The 19,236-nt window shown below is 38.1% G+C and overlaps 3 protein-coding genes across 3 annotated transcripts; 2 read left to right on the top strand and 1 right to left on the bottom strand.

Annotated features, from left to right (window-relative positions):
- Nucleotides 1-619: 619 nt before the first annotated feature.
- On the bottom strand, nucleotides 620-13,181 carry LOC145239049 (uncharacterized). The gene is made up of 11 exons (XM_080102336.1): nucleotides 13,077-13,181; nucleotides 11,217-11,342; nucleotides 10,387-10,467; nucleotides 9,849-9,947; nucleotides 9,002-9,109; nucleotides 8,244-8,351; nucleotides 7,555-7,662; nucleotides 2,784-3,015; nucleotides 2,145-2,189; nucleotides 1,727-1,883; nucleotides 620-1,209 (listed from the first exon to the last, which is right to left on the bottom strand). The coding sequence occupies exons 1-11, from the start codon at nucleotides 13,179-13,181 to the stop codon at nucleotides 957-959; spliced, it is 1,422 nt and encodes a 473-aa protein (XP_079958462.1). The 3' UTR covers nucleotides 620-956.
- A 1,177-nt stretch (nucleotides 13,182-14,358) lies between these two features.
- Nucleotides 14,359-16,801, top strand: LOC145238486 (uncharacterized). The gene is made up of 5 exons (XM_080101681.1): nucleotides 14,359-14,743; nucleotides 15,320-15,407; nucleotides 15,714-15,758; nucleotides 15,982-16,135; nucleotides 16,256-16,801. The coding sequence occupies exons 1-5, from the start codon at nucleotides 14,549-14,551 to the stop codon at nucleotides 16,500-16,502; spliced, it is 729 nt and encodes a 242-aa protein (XP_079957807.1). The 5' UTR covers nucleotides 14,359-14,548; the 3' UTR covers nucleotides 16,503-16,801.
- A 693-nt stretch (nucleotides 16,802-17,494) lies between these two features.
- Nucleotides 17,495-18,563, top strand: LOC145238512 (glutaredoxin-like). The gene is made up of 3 exons (XM_080101706.1): nucleotides 17,495-17,536; nucleotides 17,614-17,794; nucleotides 18,199-18,563. The coding sequence occupies exons 1-3, from the start codon at nucleotides 17,499-17,501 to the stop codon at nucleotides 18,337-18,339; spliced, it is 360 nt and encodes a 119-aa protein (XP_079957832.1). The 5' UTR covers nucleotides 17,495-17,498; the 3' UTR covers nucleotides 18,340-18,563.
- Nucleotides 18,564-19,236: the final 673 nt, after the last annotated feature.

The raw sequence follows: 19,236 nt of genomic DNA, 5'->3' as shown, positions 1-19,236 counted from the left end.
CGGAAGTGTGATTGACAGGCCTATACTTGAAGCCTCAGAAAATACCAAGACAACAAAAACAATCGACAACTGGTTTTGAACAGAGCGTATGACTGTTTGATATTAGATCAGGTCCAACAACTGGCTATTTAGCTACAAAAATGTATGTATAAAAAAACTTGACACAAAATCAAGCTCGTTTTTCAAAAAAAAAAAAAACATAAGCCAGAACCGACTTACAACTCTCCGCAGAACTATGACGCGACAAAGTCAACTGTCATTTGGCAACCTTTGACACGAACCTAACGAATTGATTTTGAGTAATGCTATTGAATTACTCGCCTAAACTTTGCTGCTGCTTTTAAATAAGGCTGCATTTGCGCAGTAGATCCTAAGTCTTACAAACACGACCCGTCGATGTCAAAGATGTTACTAATGCTCTTAATTTATTTGATCTGGTTTGGACCGTTGATACAGCTTGACCACAGGCACCCAGGATACGACCTATGGATGCACTTAACTTCCAACTAATTAGGAAGTTGGAACTGCTGGTGATCTAATGGTGGTGCGCAGTATCCAACAATTTGCTTGCAAGAAGTTTTATTCTGTTCACTTGTAATGTTGGAAAAACGTGTCACCATTTTATACATATTACATTTATTGATTATTATAATCAATGACTGATAACGTGCGCAATGGCGTGAAAAGATACCATGTTAATGCTATAGTAGGAGATGATAGACGATAATGATTCAGGTTTAATGCACGACTATATAAGGTTAACCAGCGAACTTACAACGTTTAAAATTATTAAAAGAAAACAATCGACAAAACTGCAACAATTGATTAGGTTTATAAACTGTAATTAGTAATGGTGATTGCAATTTTATAATAAACCGATGGAGAAATCCACAACTCTTCGAATCACGATGAAGAGTTTATTATGCGTGGAACCATGGGATTCCGTGGCAATGGAATTACGAAAAGGGGGCTCTTTCACAGAGGGTGTGGCGTTTGCTTGAGTAGCAACTCGCGTCAATCCAGTCCCCATCAGAAGCAACATAGGTACAATCCTCTCCTCCACAGCAGTTGTTGGGCTCGTACCAACCCCAGTATGTAAACCCTGAACTCGCCGGAACCCCGTTTTCCCACACAAATGTACCTTCGCGGGCCCGATCTGTCAATCCAATGTATACCTCCAAACCATCGTAAAAGTCTGTCATGACACTCCTATAAAATGTGAAATGAAACACGCGCATTTTTTTCGGTATATGTGTTTTCGGTTATTTCTAGGAACAACGACTGTACTGTACTTTGCCCAATTTTTTCAAACAAAGCGTCTTGAATTTAGGAAGGCTTGTAGGGTGGAAAGTGAGAACGTGATGATTTGCTCATGTGTCCATCGTAATGTTGTTGGATTTTTTTCATGCAAAATACATCTGGCGACCGTAAACTAAACCATGGTAGTTTTAGGTTTCGTAAAACGCTATGACAGTAAGTTTCGAGCCTTTGCAAAATTAGGGGGACCTATTCTCAGTTTTGCTTGGCAAAATTAAGCGCGGCCGAAAACTTTTTTCCAAGGGCAGTCCCAGCAATTCTGTAATATTATCAATTCTCGAGTTATAACAATACTACGCAGTTAAGCTGTGTTTTTTTTTGGTGGCAATCAAACTTGACATTGCAGTAATAACATTGCATTTTTACAATACAATCACACCATTTTATTGTGTAATTTCACAAAACTAACCAATAAGTGGATTTGTCTGCAAATCCAGTATGAGCAATTTGACCTCCAATCGCAGCGCAGGCCCTTTTTCCGCTGAAATAGCCATGTGCATGTTCTACGACCTTGTAAAGATATCCATTTTTTCCAGTACGGACCCTTCCACTCAACCATTGAGCTTCTGCCGCACAAACAGCAGTAATTTTATTCATTCCAATTCGACGTAGGATACACATAAAATTGTGAAAAATTGAGACACATTCAACTTGCGGCTGTACTTCTTACTCAACTTGTACTCTTATATACATCTTGTAAAGCATTTTTTGTTTAATACGAATAGGAGGTTGCCATTAGTAAAACAAAGTGATCTTATTTTTACAAGTTCAATAGAACACATGAAAACGTTCAAGGCATTGTACAACTGTTCTATGGTTTCACCAACCTATCCGAAGCTCATTAGTGCGTTCTTCCAGGCGTCGAATGCGATCTGAAAGTAAGGCAATTTTTGAGGTAATATGACACTAGTTATACGATGTTTATTTTATATCATTTTGAATGAAATAAAAAAATTATTTGTGTCCAACTGAAATGGCCTTTCCTTAAAACACTCTCGGACTTTCTTGTTGCTTGGAGCGTCAAATAAGTTTAACAATCAAATTAAATTAGTAACTTTTATAAACTACGACAAGAGGTATAAGCAGTGTTTTTTTAAGGTGTTTTGGGGGACCGAAACGGTCCCCCAAATTTCTCCAGCGGTTTCCCAAAATTTGGACTGGCAACTACAGTAGAAAAGTAATGGTTGTTTCTCGCTATGTCTTGTCGATAATACGAATATAGCCTACGATCAATAGTCCACGTCCGGAAAAAGAATAAGTGGGGGAAGTGTTTTTTTAAGGTGTTTTGGGGGTTCGAAAGTCTCTTAAAACTACTTAGCGGTCACCCAAACCAAACCTTAAAAAAACCTGCGTATAAGCATTAAGGTATCGTTATACACGTTGTCCTGCACACCGGGAAAAGAATAAAACAAATTGTTGTGCATGTAAAACGTTACAATAGTTAATCAATTAAAGATACAACTCACTTATAATTTCTGGATTATTGCTGGCCTCTCTTCCAGGTTGCCCTTTCGCTCCTTTTGTACCACTTCGTCCAGTGTAACCGGTTTGCCCAGGAGGCCCAGTTGGCCCAGTAAGTCCAGTTGGCCCAGTAAGTCCAGTTGGTCCAGTAGGTCCAATTGGCCCAGGAAGTCCAGGTGGTCCAGTAAGTCCAGTCGGCCCGGTAGGTCCAGGTTGTCCAGTAAGTCCAATTGGTCCCTTGTACAAACAACACTATTTAAAAAATATACACACAGTTTCAAACAATTTTAGCTGACACAATACTTATAACAAGTAATTTGCGGATAGGTTAGTATTTAGGATAACATTTTTGGAAGGGTTAATGACAACGCTTCCTGCTGCGTTTAAGTTTTTTGTAGCATTATTTACATTTTTACAAGCAGCTTGAAGTACGCTTTGCCTTTGTTGAACCCGGAAAGCTTGTCGTGTAATAGGCTCAATACTGGTTTAATGAAAAAGCTTTATCCAAGCTTGCAATGTTTTTATGAGTAGAATTTTCACCTTGACCCCAGTGGTTCGAAAAATTCTCCCCAGTGGGGAATTTTAAAACTTTAGAGAACAAACTTCACTGTCGCTTCGGCGTTTGTTTTATACAAACGGTTATAGTTTTGTTATCGGTGTCCTAGTCGGCATATTGGGCTAACCTTTATATGTTCGTTCAATTTAGAGTTATTTATCTGATTTACATCGTGTTACAGCAGCGGTTCTTAACATTTTTTGGTTTTTTTGTCATAACGGTCCCTTTGCAACTTTTTCGAGCACTCGCGGTTCAAGCTAAATATATTCATAAAATTTAAAATACCGTGGCAAAATAAAACTGTCCAGTTACCAAACTAAAAGTTAATTTCTGCATTTCGAAAGTATTCCCACAACAAAATACAGAATGAATTTAGTTTAGTTTCGTAAGATCACTTTGCGTGGGAATGTTTCAAAGGCAATTTATTACGTCACAAAAAAGACTAAAACAATACAAACATAGTGCGCGAACAATTGCCTCTGTTTGTTACTTGAAAATGAAGTAAAGAACCACTTCTTGCTACACCAGGGGCGGGCAACATACGGCCCGCGGGCCGGATCCGGCCCGCGACGGGATTTTGAACGGCCCGCAGTCAGTTTCCGGTCTTACAAGATAATGTGGTCCGCGGCCACAGTCTGCCGCAATCCCCCACTACTTGCTTACTGCGCAAATTTATAGTTGTAACGGACAGTAACGCTCCCCAATAGTAAAAAACTTTCCCGCCGTTGTTACGATTGCACTATGCGCCCATTGTTACGACATAGCTGCCAACCTTGTGTGTGGCCTGCTTTCACGGTTTCCTTTGTTTCCACACGTGTAGCCTAGTTAGTGTTTCAGCAGTATCTAAGTCTGAGGTGTTACGCATTAAATTTGCTGTGGTGAATAATTTTATGTTATATCTGTTACATTGTTGGGACCGCATTGTAATTGTGACGTTCTTGATTGTATTTGGTTTAGGACTTTAGGTGGTCAAAAATCCGTTTTAAATCACTGGATAAATACGCGATTAATGTATCGATTCAGGAATCCGGCCCGCCAAGTACTTCATTTTCCCATATCAGGCCCGTCGACTGGAGAAGTTACCCGCCCCTGTGCTACACAAAACTCGTTTGCCAATCTAATTTTGGTTTGTACGCACGCAAGATCTCATATTACATACGGTAAGATTGCGGAAATACTTTAACAATTCGCGCGCCTCATGAAATCGCGTGGCGGACCCCTAAACAAGGATGGCAGCACGGTACGGTACGTATTGCATTGACCATACCACGTACCTCGTTACTTAGAGCGTACCGTACCAAATGTCAAAAATCAAAACGCACCGTAAGAACATTAACACTTACTTTTGTGCCCAAAGAAAATGAAGGCACAAGATATTGAACGAATTTCAATTGTTTTAGTCCAATTTGGATGAAGTTTAACTTACTATAAATTGTGAATTTCAATTAACAATTGCCACAACTCGCACTCTTTGGCCGGTTTTAAAGAAAGAATTGTTATTTAGGTATTTAGTAAATGCAGAAAATTAAAAAAGGAGGGCATTTGGGTATTATTTATTGTCCTTGGAGGACAACTTGCTTTTCGTTAAAAAAAAGGATGACATGTCCTCCAAAAAGAGGAGGTATGGTAGGCCTATGCATCTCACAACATGTCTAGGTTTACTTTTACTTGTAGCAGAGATTTGACCAGTATAATTGTTGAAAATAAGACAAAATAAGGACTCGAGTCAAAAATAAGGACATTTCTTAGAAATAAGGACAATGAACTTTTTTAAGACATTGCCCATCAAAATAAGGACAAATCTTAGAAATAAGGACGGTATGGCAACCCTGACTCAACCTGTCCCACTACAACCAGCTTATTCGAAATGTAAGGTTGATGTGTTTTCTACGATGGGCTCGTGCAGCGACAATGTGTAATTTTCAACAGCGTGTTTCTTAAAATCATTGCTGCGAAAGAGACAACAATACTAGATAGTTTTTTTTAACTAACTTGAGAATCAATTACAAATGTCGAGTTAATCTCTGTTCTTGTCATGTGCGCGTTTTAATAATAGGCCTACTGTGCGTGTAAAGGACAGTGTGATAAAGTCATACAATAAACAACTTACGGTACGCTTTTGGTACGGTGGTACGCTCTAGCGAAGGACCGTACCACGTACCGTACCCGTACCTCAGCTTTCTTTGCGTACCGTACCTACGTATTGTACTGATGAAATTTGCTGCGTATCGTACCGTACCGTACTGCCATCCTTGCCCCTAAGGGACCGCGGACCCCAGTTTGAGAACCGCTGTGTCACAGGCTATCAGGAAGTAAAAAATACGTTTAAACTCGTTGATAATGAAATTTGTCAAAAAAGTAACCGACCACTGATCCATATATTCATCGATTGTAGGCAAGCAACCTCAAAGCCTAACTAGAAGGGTGACTTAGCACATTTTGTTGTTGCATTTACTCTATAACCTATTTTAAAATATAAATATATTTCCTATGCTTATTTTGTATTCGGTCCCATATTAGCCATCGTCCTTTATATCCTTAGTTGTTTCTCTAGGCAGAAACTCATGGGTCCCCACACATGTAAAGTTAAAAATAGTGCATTTCAAGAGACAACCATGGTCCATGCTACCCAAATTTTAGCCAATTCCGACACTGTTTTAGAAACCATTTTAGGGGGCTAGTTGGGTTACTAATAGAGATGTACCCAATATTCGGTTTGCCGGATTTATTCGGCCGAATCGGTCATTTTTGCAAAGATTCGGTTTCGGCCGAATAATTTGTTGCGATTCGGCCGAAACCGAATCTTTTACGAACACCAATTTAAAGCGTTAAACGTGTCTTTTCTGCTTAAGGTACCACGCAAATCTTTCAAAAGCCCAAACATAACGAAAATCGCGTCAATTTTTATCTTTTTCAACACATTATCGGTTTCCCACTGTTGTCAAAAAAATAAGCAACTCATTGGCAGGTTGCCAATCATGCTTGAGGCAATTTTAAACCCCACAGAACTGAAATGAGGACGAAACACAACTATTCTGCACTAATTGCCTGGTAGATAAACATTTTTTCATGTCAAACGCGTAGCGTACGACTTTGCGTGACGTCATAAATGATTCGGTTGATTCGGCCGAATTTATTCGGCAAAACCGCCGAATATTCGGTTTCGGCCGAATCGAAATTTCGCCGATTCGGTACATCACTAGTTACTAATGGGGTTTGACACTATACTAAAAAAATATTAAACCTCAATGACTCAATCCATAGTAAAATTTCAGCCCAATCTGTCAATGTTTACAATTTTGACCACTAGAGGTGTTTTGAGCAACAACCGTTAATGCTTCTGACGTCATAGGGCTGTTAACAATCTCCTAATTGTCATGGCGCAAAAACGTCCACCAAGCAACCCACCAAGCATAACGGACAACTGGTTGACATTATAACACTATTGGGCCACAGAATTCTTTCGTTTGTGGTGCCCAGTAACATATAAATACGTTTTACACTTTGGGGGCTTGTGGGGTATATGTTGGGGCTACAGGGTTGAACACAACAATCGACACCTATAAATGTCATACTCTATACAAGCTATCCAAATTCCAGCCAATTCCGACATTGTTTACAAACTCACCCATTTTAGGGGGCTAGCGGGGTACATACTGGGGTTATCAACAAAAACGAAGTGGTATGCACATCTACATAACTTTATCTACCATCTGTGTAAATTTCATCCAAATCCATTAAACATTTGATCGAAAAACGAGTCGGACAAACTTTGGCAAGAAAGGAACCCATTTTAGGGGGCTAGCAGGGTAAATACTGGGGTTATCAACAAAAACAAAGTGGGATGCACATTTACATACCTATATCTACCATCTGTGTAAATTTCATCCAAATCCATCAAATATTTGATGGAAAAGCGAGTCGGACAAACTTTGGCAAGAAAATAACCCATTTTAGGAGGCTAGCAGGGTATATACTGGGGTTATTAACAAAAACAAAGTGGGATGCACATCTACATACCTATATATACCATATGTGTAAATTTCATCCAAATCCATCAAACACTTGATGGAAAACGGGTCGAACAAACTTTGGGAAGAAAAAAAAACAAGAAAGACAAGAAAAAAAACAAAACAAATTCGAGTAAAATCAATGTGTGTCCCCTTCAGGGAAGGGGACCCATAATTAACACAAAAATGATGCATATTAAAGTCAATCACCCCTTTTCCAGGAAAACCCTGAGCTCCTTTTGCACCACTTTGTCCAGTTGGTCCAGTTGGTCCAGTTGGTCCAGTAGGTCCAGTTGGCCCAGTAAGTCCAATTGGTCCCTTGTACAAACAACACTATTCAAAAAAGTATACACACAGTTTCAAACAACTTCAGCTGACACAATACTTAAAACAAGTAATGTGGGGAAAAATTAGTATTTAGAATAGGGTTGCCAGAAATGTCCGGAATTTTAGATTTAAAGTCTATGTCCGGAAATAAAGGCTATTTGGTGAGTTTTTGCGTCTTAAAAGCTAACTAAAAGCTGTAAAATGATCGAATCGTGTAAAAAAATATGTTTTGTATTCTGGTGGGAAACAAAACTGGGTTTTTTATCTTTGTGATAACAATAATATATTGACAAAAATAGGACTATTTGGGTTGGTAATATGTAACAACATGCGATATCACGCATGTTTGGTGTCGCCTAAGATATTTTTAAAACCGCCCGGAATTTCGCTCACACGGATATAGCAACTCTAACTTAGGATAATGTTTTTGGAAGGCTTAATGGCAATACTTGCTGCTGCTTTAATTTTTTGTAGCATTTTTGACATTTTGTTACATTTTTGACATCATTAACCAGTTTTGACAACCTTAGAACCTAATGAAACAAAAAACGATTCATTATAAAGTCAATCACCGTTTTTCCGGGTTCCCCTTTCGCACCTTTCATACCACTTTCTCCAGTTAATCCAGTTGGCCCAGTAAGTCCAGGTGGCCCAGTAAGTCCAACTTGCCCACGTTGCCCCTTGTACAAACAACACTATTTTAAAAAATATACACACAGTTTCAAACAACTTTAGCTGACACAATACCTAAAACATGTAATGAGTGGATAGATTAGTACTTACGATACCGTTTTTGGAAGGCCTAATGACATTACTTGCCGCTGCGTTCAAGTTTTTTGTAACATTTTTGACAAATTTACATGCAGCTTGATACATTTTGCCTTCGTTGAACCCGGAAAGCTTGTCGTGTAATAGGCTCATTACCGGTTTAATAAAAAAGCTTCATCAAAGCTTGCACTGATTTTATGAGTAGAATTTACACCTTGACCCAGTAGTTCGAAAAATTCTCCCCCAGTGGGGAATTTTGAAACATCAGAGAACAACTTTCACTGTCGCTTCGTCGTGCGGTTTGTACAAACGGTTATAGTTTTGTCATCGGTGTCCTAGTCGGCATATATGGTTGACCTTAATCATATTCGTTCAATTAAGAGTTACTTATCTGATCTACATCGTGTCACAGGCTATCGGGAAGTAAAAAATACGTTTAAACTCGTCGATAATGAAATTTGTCAAAAAAGTAACCGAGCACTGATCCATATATTCATCTATTGTAGGCAAGCAACCTCAAAGCCTAATTAACACAAAAATGATGCATATTAAAGTCAATCACCCTTTTTCCAGGAAAACCCTGAGCTCCTTTTGCACCACTTTGTCCAGTTGGTCCAGTTGACCCAGTAGGTCCAGTAGGTCCAGTAGGTCCAGTAGGTCCAATTGGCCCCTGGTACAAACAACACTATTCAAAAAAGTATACACGCAGTTTCAAACAACTTCAGCTGACACAATACTTATGACAAGTAATGTGGGGAAAGATTAGTACTAATAGGGTTGCCAGACCTCCAAAATTCCCAGACATGTCCGGAATTTTAGATTGAAGTGTGTCAGGAAATAATTTTCAAAAACACTTATAGTGACCGGAATTTTACCGTCTTAGTAGCCTAACGTACAGCCGCTCCTACAATTCTTTTCCTGAGGGACTTAAAAGTTTACGTTTTAACTGTTGTCTGTGCTGTTTTTGACGAACAGTGTATCTATACCAACAACTTATCAGCATAAAATAAAGGCTATTTGGTGATTTTTTGCGTCTTGAAAGCTGACTGTGTAAATTTGATCGGATCTTGTAAAAAAATGCGTTTTTCACTTAGTTGGGAACAAAACTGGGCTTTTTGCTTTGTGATAACAATGACATCTTGGCAAAACAGCGACTATTTGAGTTGGTAATATGTAACAACATGCGATATGACGCATGTTTGGTGTCGCCTAAGATATTTTTAAAACCGCCCGGAATTTTGCTCACACAGATATGGTAACCCTAACTTCGGATAACGTTTTAGGAAAGCTTAATGGCAATACTTGCTGCTGCGTTTATTTTTTTTGTTACATTTTTGACATTTTGTAACGTTTTTAACAATCTTATAGTCTAATAAAACAACAAAATGATTCTTTTTAAACTCAGATACCTGTTTTCCAGGTTCCCCTTTTGCTCCTTCTATACCAGATAGTCCATTGAATCCAGGTAACCCAGTAAGTCCAGTTGGCCCAGTAAGTCCAATTGGCCCCTTGTAGAAACAACACTATTCAAAAAAGTATACACACAGTTTCAAACAACTTTAGCCGACACAATACCTAAAACAAGTAATGGGTGGATATTAGTACTTAGATCTTAGGATAACGTTTTTGAAAGGGTTAATGGCAATACTTGCTGCTGCGTTTAAACATCAGAGAAGGAATTCCACTGTCAGTTAGGCGTGTGGTTTGTACAAACGGCAATAGTTTTGTCACCGGTGTCCTAGTCGGCATAAGGGGCTAATCTTAATTATGTTCGTTCAATGAGAGTTATTTATTCTATCAATATTGTGTTACGGACTATCGGGAAGTAACAAATACGCTTAAACTCGTCGATAATGAAATTTGTCAAAAAAGAAACCGACCACTGATCCATATATTCATCTATTGTAGGCAATTAACACAAAAATGATGCATATTAAAGTCAATCACCCTTTTTCCAGGAAAACCCTGAGCTCCTTTTGCACCACTTTGTCCAGTTGGTCCAGTTGGCCCAGTAAGTCCAATTGGCCCCTGGTACAAACAACTATTCAAAAAAGTATACACACAGTTTCAAACAACTTCAGCTGACACAATACTTAAAACAAGTAATGTGGGGAAAGATTAGTACTTAGAATAGGGTTGCCAGACCTCCGAAATTTCCAGACATGTCCGGAAATTTAGCTTAAAAGCTATGCCAAGAAATACCTTTTGAAAACACTCATAGTGTCGGGAATTTTAGGGTCTAGTACCCTAACGTACACTAGTTATTACAATTTTTTACTGAGGGACTTAAAGGATTTCGTTTTAACTGCTGTCTGTGCTGTTTCAGGTGTACCTACACTTAAGCAAACAACTTATCAACATTACTCTAAGGCTATTTGGTCATTTTTTTTGCGTCTTAAAAGCTAACTAAAAGCTGTAAAAATGATCGGATCGATAAAAAAATATGTTTTATAATCTAGTGGGAAACAAAACTGGGCTTTTTATCTTTATGATAACAATGATATCTTGGCAAAAATACGACTATTTGGGTTGGTAATATGTAACAACATTCGATATTACGCATGTTTGGTGTCGCCAACCGCCCGGAATTTCGCTCATACGGATTTAGTAACCCTAAATTAGGATAATGTTTTTGGAAGGCTTATTGGCAATACTTGCTGCTGCTTTAATTTTTTTTGTAGCATTTTTGACATTTTGTACATTTTTGACGCCATTAACAAGTTTTGACAACCTTAGAGCGTAATGAAACATAAACGATTCATTATAAAGTCAATCACCGTTTTTCCAGGTTCCCCTTTCGCACCTCTCATACCACTTTCTCCATTTAATCCAGTTGGCCCAGTAAGTCCAGGTGGCCCAGTAAGTCCAATTGGCCCACGTGCCCCAGGAAGTCCACGTGGCCCCTTGTACAAACAACACTATTTTAAAAAAGTATACACACAGTTTCAAAGAACTTTAGCTGACACAATACTAAAAACAAGTAATGAGTGGATATATTAGTACTTACGATACAGTTTTTGGAAGGCTTAACTTTCCGCTGCGTTCAAGTTTTTTGTAACATTTTTGACAATTTTACAGGCAGCTTGATACATTTTGCCTTCGTTGAACCCGGAAAGCTTGTCGTGTAATAAATTCACTACCGGTTTAATAAAAAAGCTTCATCAAAGCTTGCAATTATGTTTTATGAGTAGAATTGTCACCTTGAGCCAGTGGTTCCAATAAGTTTTTCCGCAGTTGGAAAATTTAAAACATCAGAGGCCGAATTGTACTATCGCTTGGACGTGAGGTTTGTACAAACGGTTATGGTTTTGTCACGAAAGGACTCGACACGTGGTAACGTCCAAAACTGCAAGCCCACTTAGCCCGAGCAGCCCGAGTAGCCAACGTCTCAAACTGCGAGCCCTCTTAGCTCGAGTGGACCACGTTGCCCACGTAGTCCACGTAACGCACGTAGCCGGCTTGGCCACTTATCCCAGGGCCCGTTTAGTCCCCGAAGATAGCGCTTAGGCCCCTATTATGGCCATGTTCATTCCCTTAAGCGATCAATAAGCCCCTGTTATGGCCCCTAAGCGCTAGCTTATCCCTTGGTATAGCCATGTTTAGTCCGCTAAGAGCTCGCTTAAGGGACTAAACATGGCCATAATAGGGGCTAAGTGAGCGCTTTGATGACTAAATAGGGACTAAGTGGCCTTAGCGTGATCTACTCGGGCTAAGTGGGTAACCCGGACCAAGTGTGAGCTACTCGAGCTAAGTGTGGGCTGCTCAGGCTAAGCGGTTTTACAGTTTAAGACGGCACCCCTCGACACCTTGTCGATGGTGTATGTGTGCTTACAATCACTAAGATGAAATCCAACCTGGTACGCAAACGGCAATGCGCCATCCTGAGTACACGTCTCTGAATAACTACCTAGCTTGCTATGATGCTTCACAAACATAAGAAACAAAATGCTGGAACGAACGTTTCCCAGAATAAAAACCTTCGCGTTTTTGCTGACAACCTACAGAGCCCGCAGCAGGTTCGAAACATAAGATAGGCTCCACCACCATCCACCACCCTAAATTATGAAGAATATCTGCAGAAACTATCAAATAAGATAAAAACTAGAACCTGACAGATCAACAAATTAGCCCTGAAAACATCGACCTTTTTTTATTTTATTTTTCACGGGGTTCGAACCCAGGACACACCCGCGGACGACTCTCGATCAGTTTTTTTGTGTCTGTATGTGGTTCAGGCGCGCTAGACCATTCGGCAAAGTTCACCTTGGCTTTGTGTTAGAGCGCTGCAGAATACGTTGCTCCAACATGCGAGCGTAGTACTCAAACTAAAAGAGTGGTCTTCCAACTGAACAAAATATTGCGCACAATATCAGGAACTTTGAAATCCACCCTTATTATATGGTTACCAAAAATGAGTGCTAATGCATACCGGTGTCCTGCTCGGCATATGGTGCTATCGCCTTAATTATGTTCGTTCAAGAGAGTTATTTATCTTGTCAATATTGTGTCATAGGCTATCGGGGAGTAATAAATACGTCAGTAATGAAATTTGTCAAAAAGTAACCAACCACTGGTCTATCATCCATTGTAGCTAAGCCTAATAAAACGCAAAAATTATTCATTTTAAAGTCAATCACCCTTTTTCCTGGAAATCCTCGAGCTCCTGCTTGTCCACGCCCAGGTAAGAGTTGAAAACTTGCCGAGACGAATATTGCAACATAGAAAATGCCGTTACAAAGCATGATGGTCAAATGCAAGAGACACTCCACAAACTTGCTTAAGTTATTTTCCTGCAACAGGTATGCTTCATCACAACATTAAATTCATAACAACGCTTTCATTACATTTAATCTTCCCTTTTTATTGTTGCAATAATTACTTTTCACCTTAAGTATTGCCCCTGAAATGCACAACATTGTAGGAGGCAGGAAGATAATAACAGCTCGAGTGCATGACCAAATCAAGTACAAACAGTCTCAACAGCTCGAGTGCATGACCAAATCAAGTACAAACAGTCTCAGAAAGTCATATATCTATTTTGAACGCTGGTACAATTACCAAAAGCAATGCAAACGATTAGGTGGCTTGAATTGGCAAGGACACCCAGTCCTATTCAAGGAAATTTCTTGTTTCTAAAATAACTTCCTGAAATACCGTTTCAAACACAATTACAACAAAGCCTGTATGAAAATGTAGCTTTTTCCATTTTGACACAAATCACCAAGTAATTGTACACATACACTACGTATCAATTCTATGCAACCAATATTGTTTTTCAGTAATAACTGATCATGTCCCGACGCAGTTGAAGGGGTTAATCATGGTATATACCATGAAACCTTTTCTTACACAAACCCAGTCAAATCTTAACTTCAACACCTGTTGATGTAGTTCTAGGTGGTTCAACTACATACATATTATACCTCGAAAGTAAAGAGGTTAGTTTTATTTAGTGAAATGTGGTCACCAGAAATGCATGCACACGAAAAACCACAAATCAAACAAAAAAAAGATAATGAATAAAACAAATGGGCAAAAGAAGTCAACTTTTTATCAGATCCTCGCCCTGTTAATTAGAAGCTTGAACGGGTGGCAGCATTTTTTGTGTTGCTAAGTAAACAAAAAATTGCCAAAATGACTTCATAACGCCTATACGACTGTTTTAAATACGTTTTCTGGTAACTTGAAAATGATTTTTACAAAATAATTATGTCATAACCACAAATGTCACTAAAATAACGACGCTACTTTTTGCTGCCATGCCAAATTGTTTTTTTGGCAGATTGACAGATCGACTGCTTTCCCAGTTCATTTCCGCCTCGCATTATCGTTTGACGTCATTCCATTTTTTGTGCAAAGTTGTTTCTGGTTCAGCTGCAGACAGTGTACACTGTTTCGTTTCTGGTTTAATTTTGCAACTTTCGTGCGGCACAAAGAAGAGTTTGTCAGAATCGTGTTTGACATTGAACTTACCAAAATATAGGAATTTGGGGTTTTTCGAGATATCTATAACAACCTTGTATCATACGTGTTCAGCGAGCTTTGCACAGTGTCAGCAAACTTGCACATGATTTGATTTAAATCCAGGTTCTTTATTCAATCAGCCAAGATGGTAGGTGTAAGGATTTTCTTCATTGCAATATTGGGTTTGGCAAACTTCAAGCCTTTATATGGGCATGGTGCAGGAACAGTGCCACCCCAAACTTGTCGTGTTTCAGCGGTTTGTGAAAATCCGCCAGCTGTAGAATGGAAAGAAATAAGTATGAATGGACTAAAAGGAGACAAAGGTTTTCCTGGTAAAAAGGTGAGGAAATTTGTAACAAATTGGGAGTGATTTTTATTTCTACCAGCTCGTGTTACATTGAATGGCTACTGAGTGCTGATGGGTGTGGTAGGGTATATTAGATGCACAACAAGTCTGCTTTAGTAGCAAACCTAAAAATAGAATAATTTGTTTGATTCAAAAACACAAATTGACCTGAACAAGACTGATGTTTATTAGTCTCTATTAATTATAATTGAACTATTTGTCAAGTTTATAGAGCTCTTCTGGAAAGTACTTTTATTTCGACGTTTCGACGTCCTTTTCAGGTCGCCTTCGTTAGGGTAAATAACACTGAATGTGCGTAGTAGCCTACAGTGCACGATAAACAAAGGAAAAAAGAATTAAACGCAAGCACGTCACAACGCAACGAAAAACACTGGCGATAACGAATGATTGGGTCTCTAATTTTTGAGCAGGTGCCTGCAGCACGCTGAAAGCATCACTGTTTTAATGTTCATTGTGTTACCCTGTTGAACTATTTGTCGGTTAAATTTTTTTTTAACTGAAAAACACTTCCTATTGGAATTTATTAACAAACTTGCCTAATTATGTCAGGGACCAACTGGACCTGTGGGACCAAGTGGTTTGAAAGGAGAGAAAGGAGAGCCTGGTAGAGAACCCAATGAAAATGAGGATGTTCAAAGTGGGTGATATATCAACAATTTGTATTTTTATGCTTTTAGAAACGCGATTTACAGTTGAACACTAAATTTGTAAGCATTTTGACGCATCGAACACCATATTTAGGGCATTCAAATAATTTGTTTATCCACAAACACTTCAGTTTAAAAACACATGACATTTAGCGTAGGTTAAACTAAAGTTGGATGTGTAAGTCTAAGTCATCTCTTTTATGTAATAAATACTACAGGTTCCAAATTTCTACGCATTTTAAAAGCTGGTTAAACAAACGTACAACACTTTATTAAATATAACCATATACTTACAGATCGCCTTCAAAAGCTGGAAAGTCTTTCCATCTATTTATTAAATGGTAGGTAAGATTTTGATAACGAATGCCAAAAGTTTTTTACTTTTTAAACTTATCCTCTTCTATGCTGACTGAAGTTATATACACGATTTGACTTTAAAAATTAGTTTTTCAGCATTAGGTTGTTCATGTATTAAACCTAATTATAATAAATGCAAACAGACTATAAGGTACCTGTGCGTATGCAAAAACAAGTTAGTCTAAATGACTGCGTTTTCTGCCACAGAAAATCATTGGTACGAGGGATATTTCCGGGCGCCGAATGGATACCGTTACAACTTTGTAAACCATGAAGCTGGATATGAAAACGGTAGAATAAAATGTGCTGAAATCGGTGGCCAAGTCGCGTCTGTGGGAATGAGAAATCAAACTATTTACCAGTTAGTATTTGTAAAAAATATCATAATTTTTTTTCTGTGTAATGCCAGCACAAGCAATTATACACAAAAACATACAAAAAACACTTTTTCTTTAATAAGGCATATTTCTTAAATTATCAGGAGCATCAACGCACATTACACCGACAACTGGAACGCATATATAGGATTGACTGATATAGCTGTGGAAGGAAGTTTCGTGTGGGAAGATGGGATTCCTGCGAGTCAAGGATGGACTAACTGGCGTTCGGGTGAACCAAACAACTGTTGTGGAGGAGAGGATTGTACCATTGGTCACCATGGGTTGTGGGTTGACGTGTCGTGCTCTGGTCGCATCAAGACCCTTTGTGAAAGACCACCAGCTCCATAGTTTTTATGTTCTTTAACCAATTTGTTTTTTAACTTGCTGCAGAACAAAATCTAACTGAATTTTCTGTTGATAATACAACAGAGAGTATTTGGTAATGTGTAAATATCTTTCCAATACTTACATTGTTTACCAAAAAAGGGAAGAAAAGTAAGCATCAAACAAAGTCCTAATTTACTTTTTTACAAGGTAGCCTACCTAACTTTTATTCAAGGAATATGAATATACTGTCACTTTTAACCCTAAAATGCACCTAGTAGTGATTGTACAAAGCTTGATGGCTAATAAACAAACTTGCAACAGCTTCAAACACATACCGTTTTTTGTTAGATTTTAAAACAACTGGTACCAAACCATATTCACATGTTACAAATCATCAACCTTTTCAGTGGTTGTGTAAGACAATATACTAGCGTACCTCTTTTCAGTTACATATTTATAGAAATCAGGGTGTTCACAAGTCTACTCGTTAACCGTTGTTATAGCATTTACTTTCAACGAATTTTTTAAATAAATTATTTGCTGTCAGGATAGAACGGTAAAATCCGGCATTAACAGTTCAACCGAAACGGTTGAGTGGTGTCACAAACACTGGCAATGTGTAGTCTAGCAACTGAACAAATCACGCAAAAAACTCAAATTATACCAAAATAATCACCAAAAAAATCAGAGCCCTTGCAAATTAAAATAACTTATATGTCCCCATTTCGTGGACACGTGTCAGCCGACTGCGTAAAACATTGTTCCAATATTTGCTTGTTCGATTAATCAAATTACAAAACAACACCTGGTTTGATTGATATTGCCCAGTTTTTACCAAGTTCTCAATACACATTTTTTTCATTAAATGATCACCAGCCAGAGAAATATCACTTCTGTTTATATGTTTAGTTATATACTGAAGTCGCTTTTTCCACAAAATGTGCAATGATTTCTATGACTCTACTTTTCCAGAAACGTTAAGTGGGACACCCCCAAACATACGACTGCACAAGACGTATGTGCGCCTTGTGCGGTTGCTGCGTTTGGTGTTGCAGGTATTATACGTTTATTTTTGCTGAAAATGGTGGTTTAAATCCTTAACTGGGATGTTCTTTGTTCACTTTTTTGTTAGAGCTTTCGTTACGATGATTTCTAGCTTGGTTAGAAGTATTATTAATTCTAATAGGGTTGTTTTGTTTTCAAAATCGTTTTGTCCTTTTTGTGATTTGGCCAAAGATGTGCTGAGTCATGCTGGTGAAAAAAACACAACCGTTTTAGAACTTGATCAACGCAACGATGGAGCTGAAGTTCAGGTTAATGTTGAAAACAGTCTTTAATAACTTTAGTTTGTGAAGTGTGCTCTAGGAAAATAATAAAAAACGGTTTAGTTTTAACAATCCAAGCCAAGATTGGTGAGAAACTTTATTATCATTTCTGGTATAATGACAATATCGCCTGCTGAAATACAGCGTTGATTTGCACTAAGCTGTAACTTCTTGGATCATAAGCTAGGAAATTGTTTGAATATTTTAGAAGCGTTCTAAATTAATAAGTTTGCACTGCACTTGCTTTTAAAACATAAGTAAAAACTAGCTTAAAATGTTTCAAACCAAAGCTGTACTTTAAGTATACATCTTAAGTGTTTAAAAAACAATGCCATTATTAACAATATACATTGCACCAGCAAACATAAACAACAATGACTTTTTTGCTTCAGAAATACCTCAAGGAAATTACAAACGTCCCAACTGTTCCTTATGTATTTATCAACAAGGAATATATCGGAGGTGGAACAACATTAAAAAGTTTACATGCTCAAGGCAAATTGGTTGAAATTTTGAAAAAGGCAAAGACATAACCCTAATTTAAAATCAGTGTTTTTAGTATATGCAAAAATATATTGCTTTTGTTGGCTTATGATTATTGGTGAAATGTATAACTACTGTTTTACTTTCAAAATTTTTGATTGTTTTTAAAGAATTGTGTTCTATGTTTTGTTGAGATATTAGAGTATTAAAAAATCATCCATATACTTTTGCAGTCAATTTAGTAAAGTGTTTCCATTAAACTTCTTGCAAATCATTGTCAAACTATTTTATAATAGCAGTGCCAGTTAATTTATTTTTGAGTGAAATCCATTTGTGAGAGTGTAACGTAAATGACCTAATATTCGCACTGACGTCATGAATTAAAAGCGGAAGTGACTTGTAAGTTTTCCCATTACGTGATTTATATTCCTCATGTGTTTGATTGTGTGAGACCGCAGAGGTAAATCCCATATAATTGCTAATTGATGTTTTGACACAGGATGTAAACGTTCTGTGCCTTCAGGCCAATCACAGATCCCACGTGCGTAGTTTAATGACGTTGTTTTGATATGTGTTTATATACCGGGTCTTCCAAGTTCCCGTTGGAGAGAAGTCAAGGAGTCAGACGGTCTTGACCCGGCTGCTGGCCAAGACAATATTCTATTTGTTCGATTTCGGTTGAGCGTAGAATCACGCTACGTCAAGCCACATTTAAATTGCATAACTGTTGGTGGCTGAATAAAACAAACTAACCAACGGCTGCACTATTGCTGTTAGCACAATCAGGAAGCGCAGGTCGCAAACACGCGCAATACACATTTTCCTACAAGAGCTTATTCAGGCTGTTGCACAGGTTTTGTACTTTGTTAGAGGTATGGGTTTAACAGAACATAGTGATGGTATGAAATCTTAAGATATTCTTTCATCTAGCAAAAATCAACTACAAA

This window comes from Phallusia mammillata, chromosome 7, assembly GCF_965637545.1.
Source record: "Phallusia mammillata chromosome 7, kaPhaMamm4.hap1.1, whole genome shotgun sequence".
Classification (NCBI taxonomy): domain Eukaryota; kingdom Metazoa; phylum Chordata; class Ascidiacea; order Phlebobranchia; family Ascidiidae; genus Phallusia; species Phallusia mammillata.
This window is presented reverse-complemented; position numbering and strand designations above follow the sequence as displayed.

Coding starts and splice junctions, on each gene's coding strand:
- LOC145239049 (XM_080102336.1), bottom strand. CDS start 13,181: ATGCTTTGTAACGGCATTTTCTATGTTGCAATATTCGTCTCGGCAAGT. Junction 11,343..13,076: donor GAGGATTTCCAGGAAAAAGG/GTGATTGACTTT, acceptor TGTTTGTACAAG/GGGCCACGTGGACTTCCTGG. Junction 2,190..2,783: donor CAATAATCCAGAAATTATAA/GTGAGTTGTATC, acceptor CCTTACTTTCAG/ATCGCATTCGACGCCTGGAA.
- LOC145238486 (XM_080101681.1), top strand. CDS start 14,549: ATGGTAGGTGTAAGGATTTTCTTCATTGCAATATTGGGTTTGGCAAAC. Junction 15,759..15,981: donor TTCCATCTATTTATTAAATG/GTAGGTAAGATT, acceptor TTTCTGCCACAG/AAAATCATTGGTACGAGGGA. Junction 16,136..16,255: donor AGAAATCAAACTATTTACCA/GTTAGTATTTGT, acceptor TTAAATTATCAG/GAGCATCAACGCACATTACA.
- LOC145238512 (XM_080101706.1), top strand. CDS start 17,499: ATGTGCGCCTTGTGCGGTTGCTGCGTTTGGTGTTGCAG. Junction 17,537..17,613: donor TGCTGCGTTTGGTGTTGCAG/GTATTATACGTT, acceptor CTTTTTTGTTAG/AGCTTTCGTTACGATGATTT. Junction 17,795..18,198: donor ACGATGGAGCTGAAGTTCAG/GTTAATGTTGAA, acceptor TTTTTGCTTCAG/AAATACCTCAAGGAAATTAC.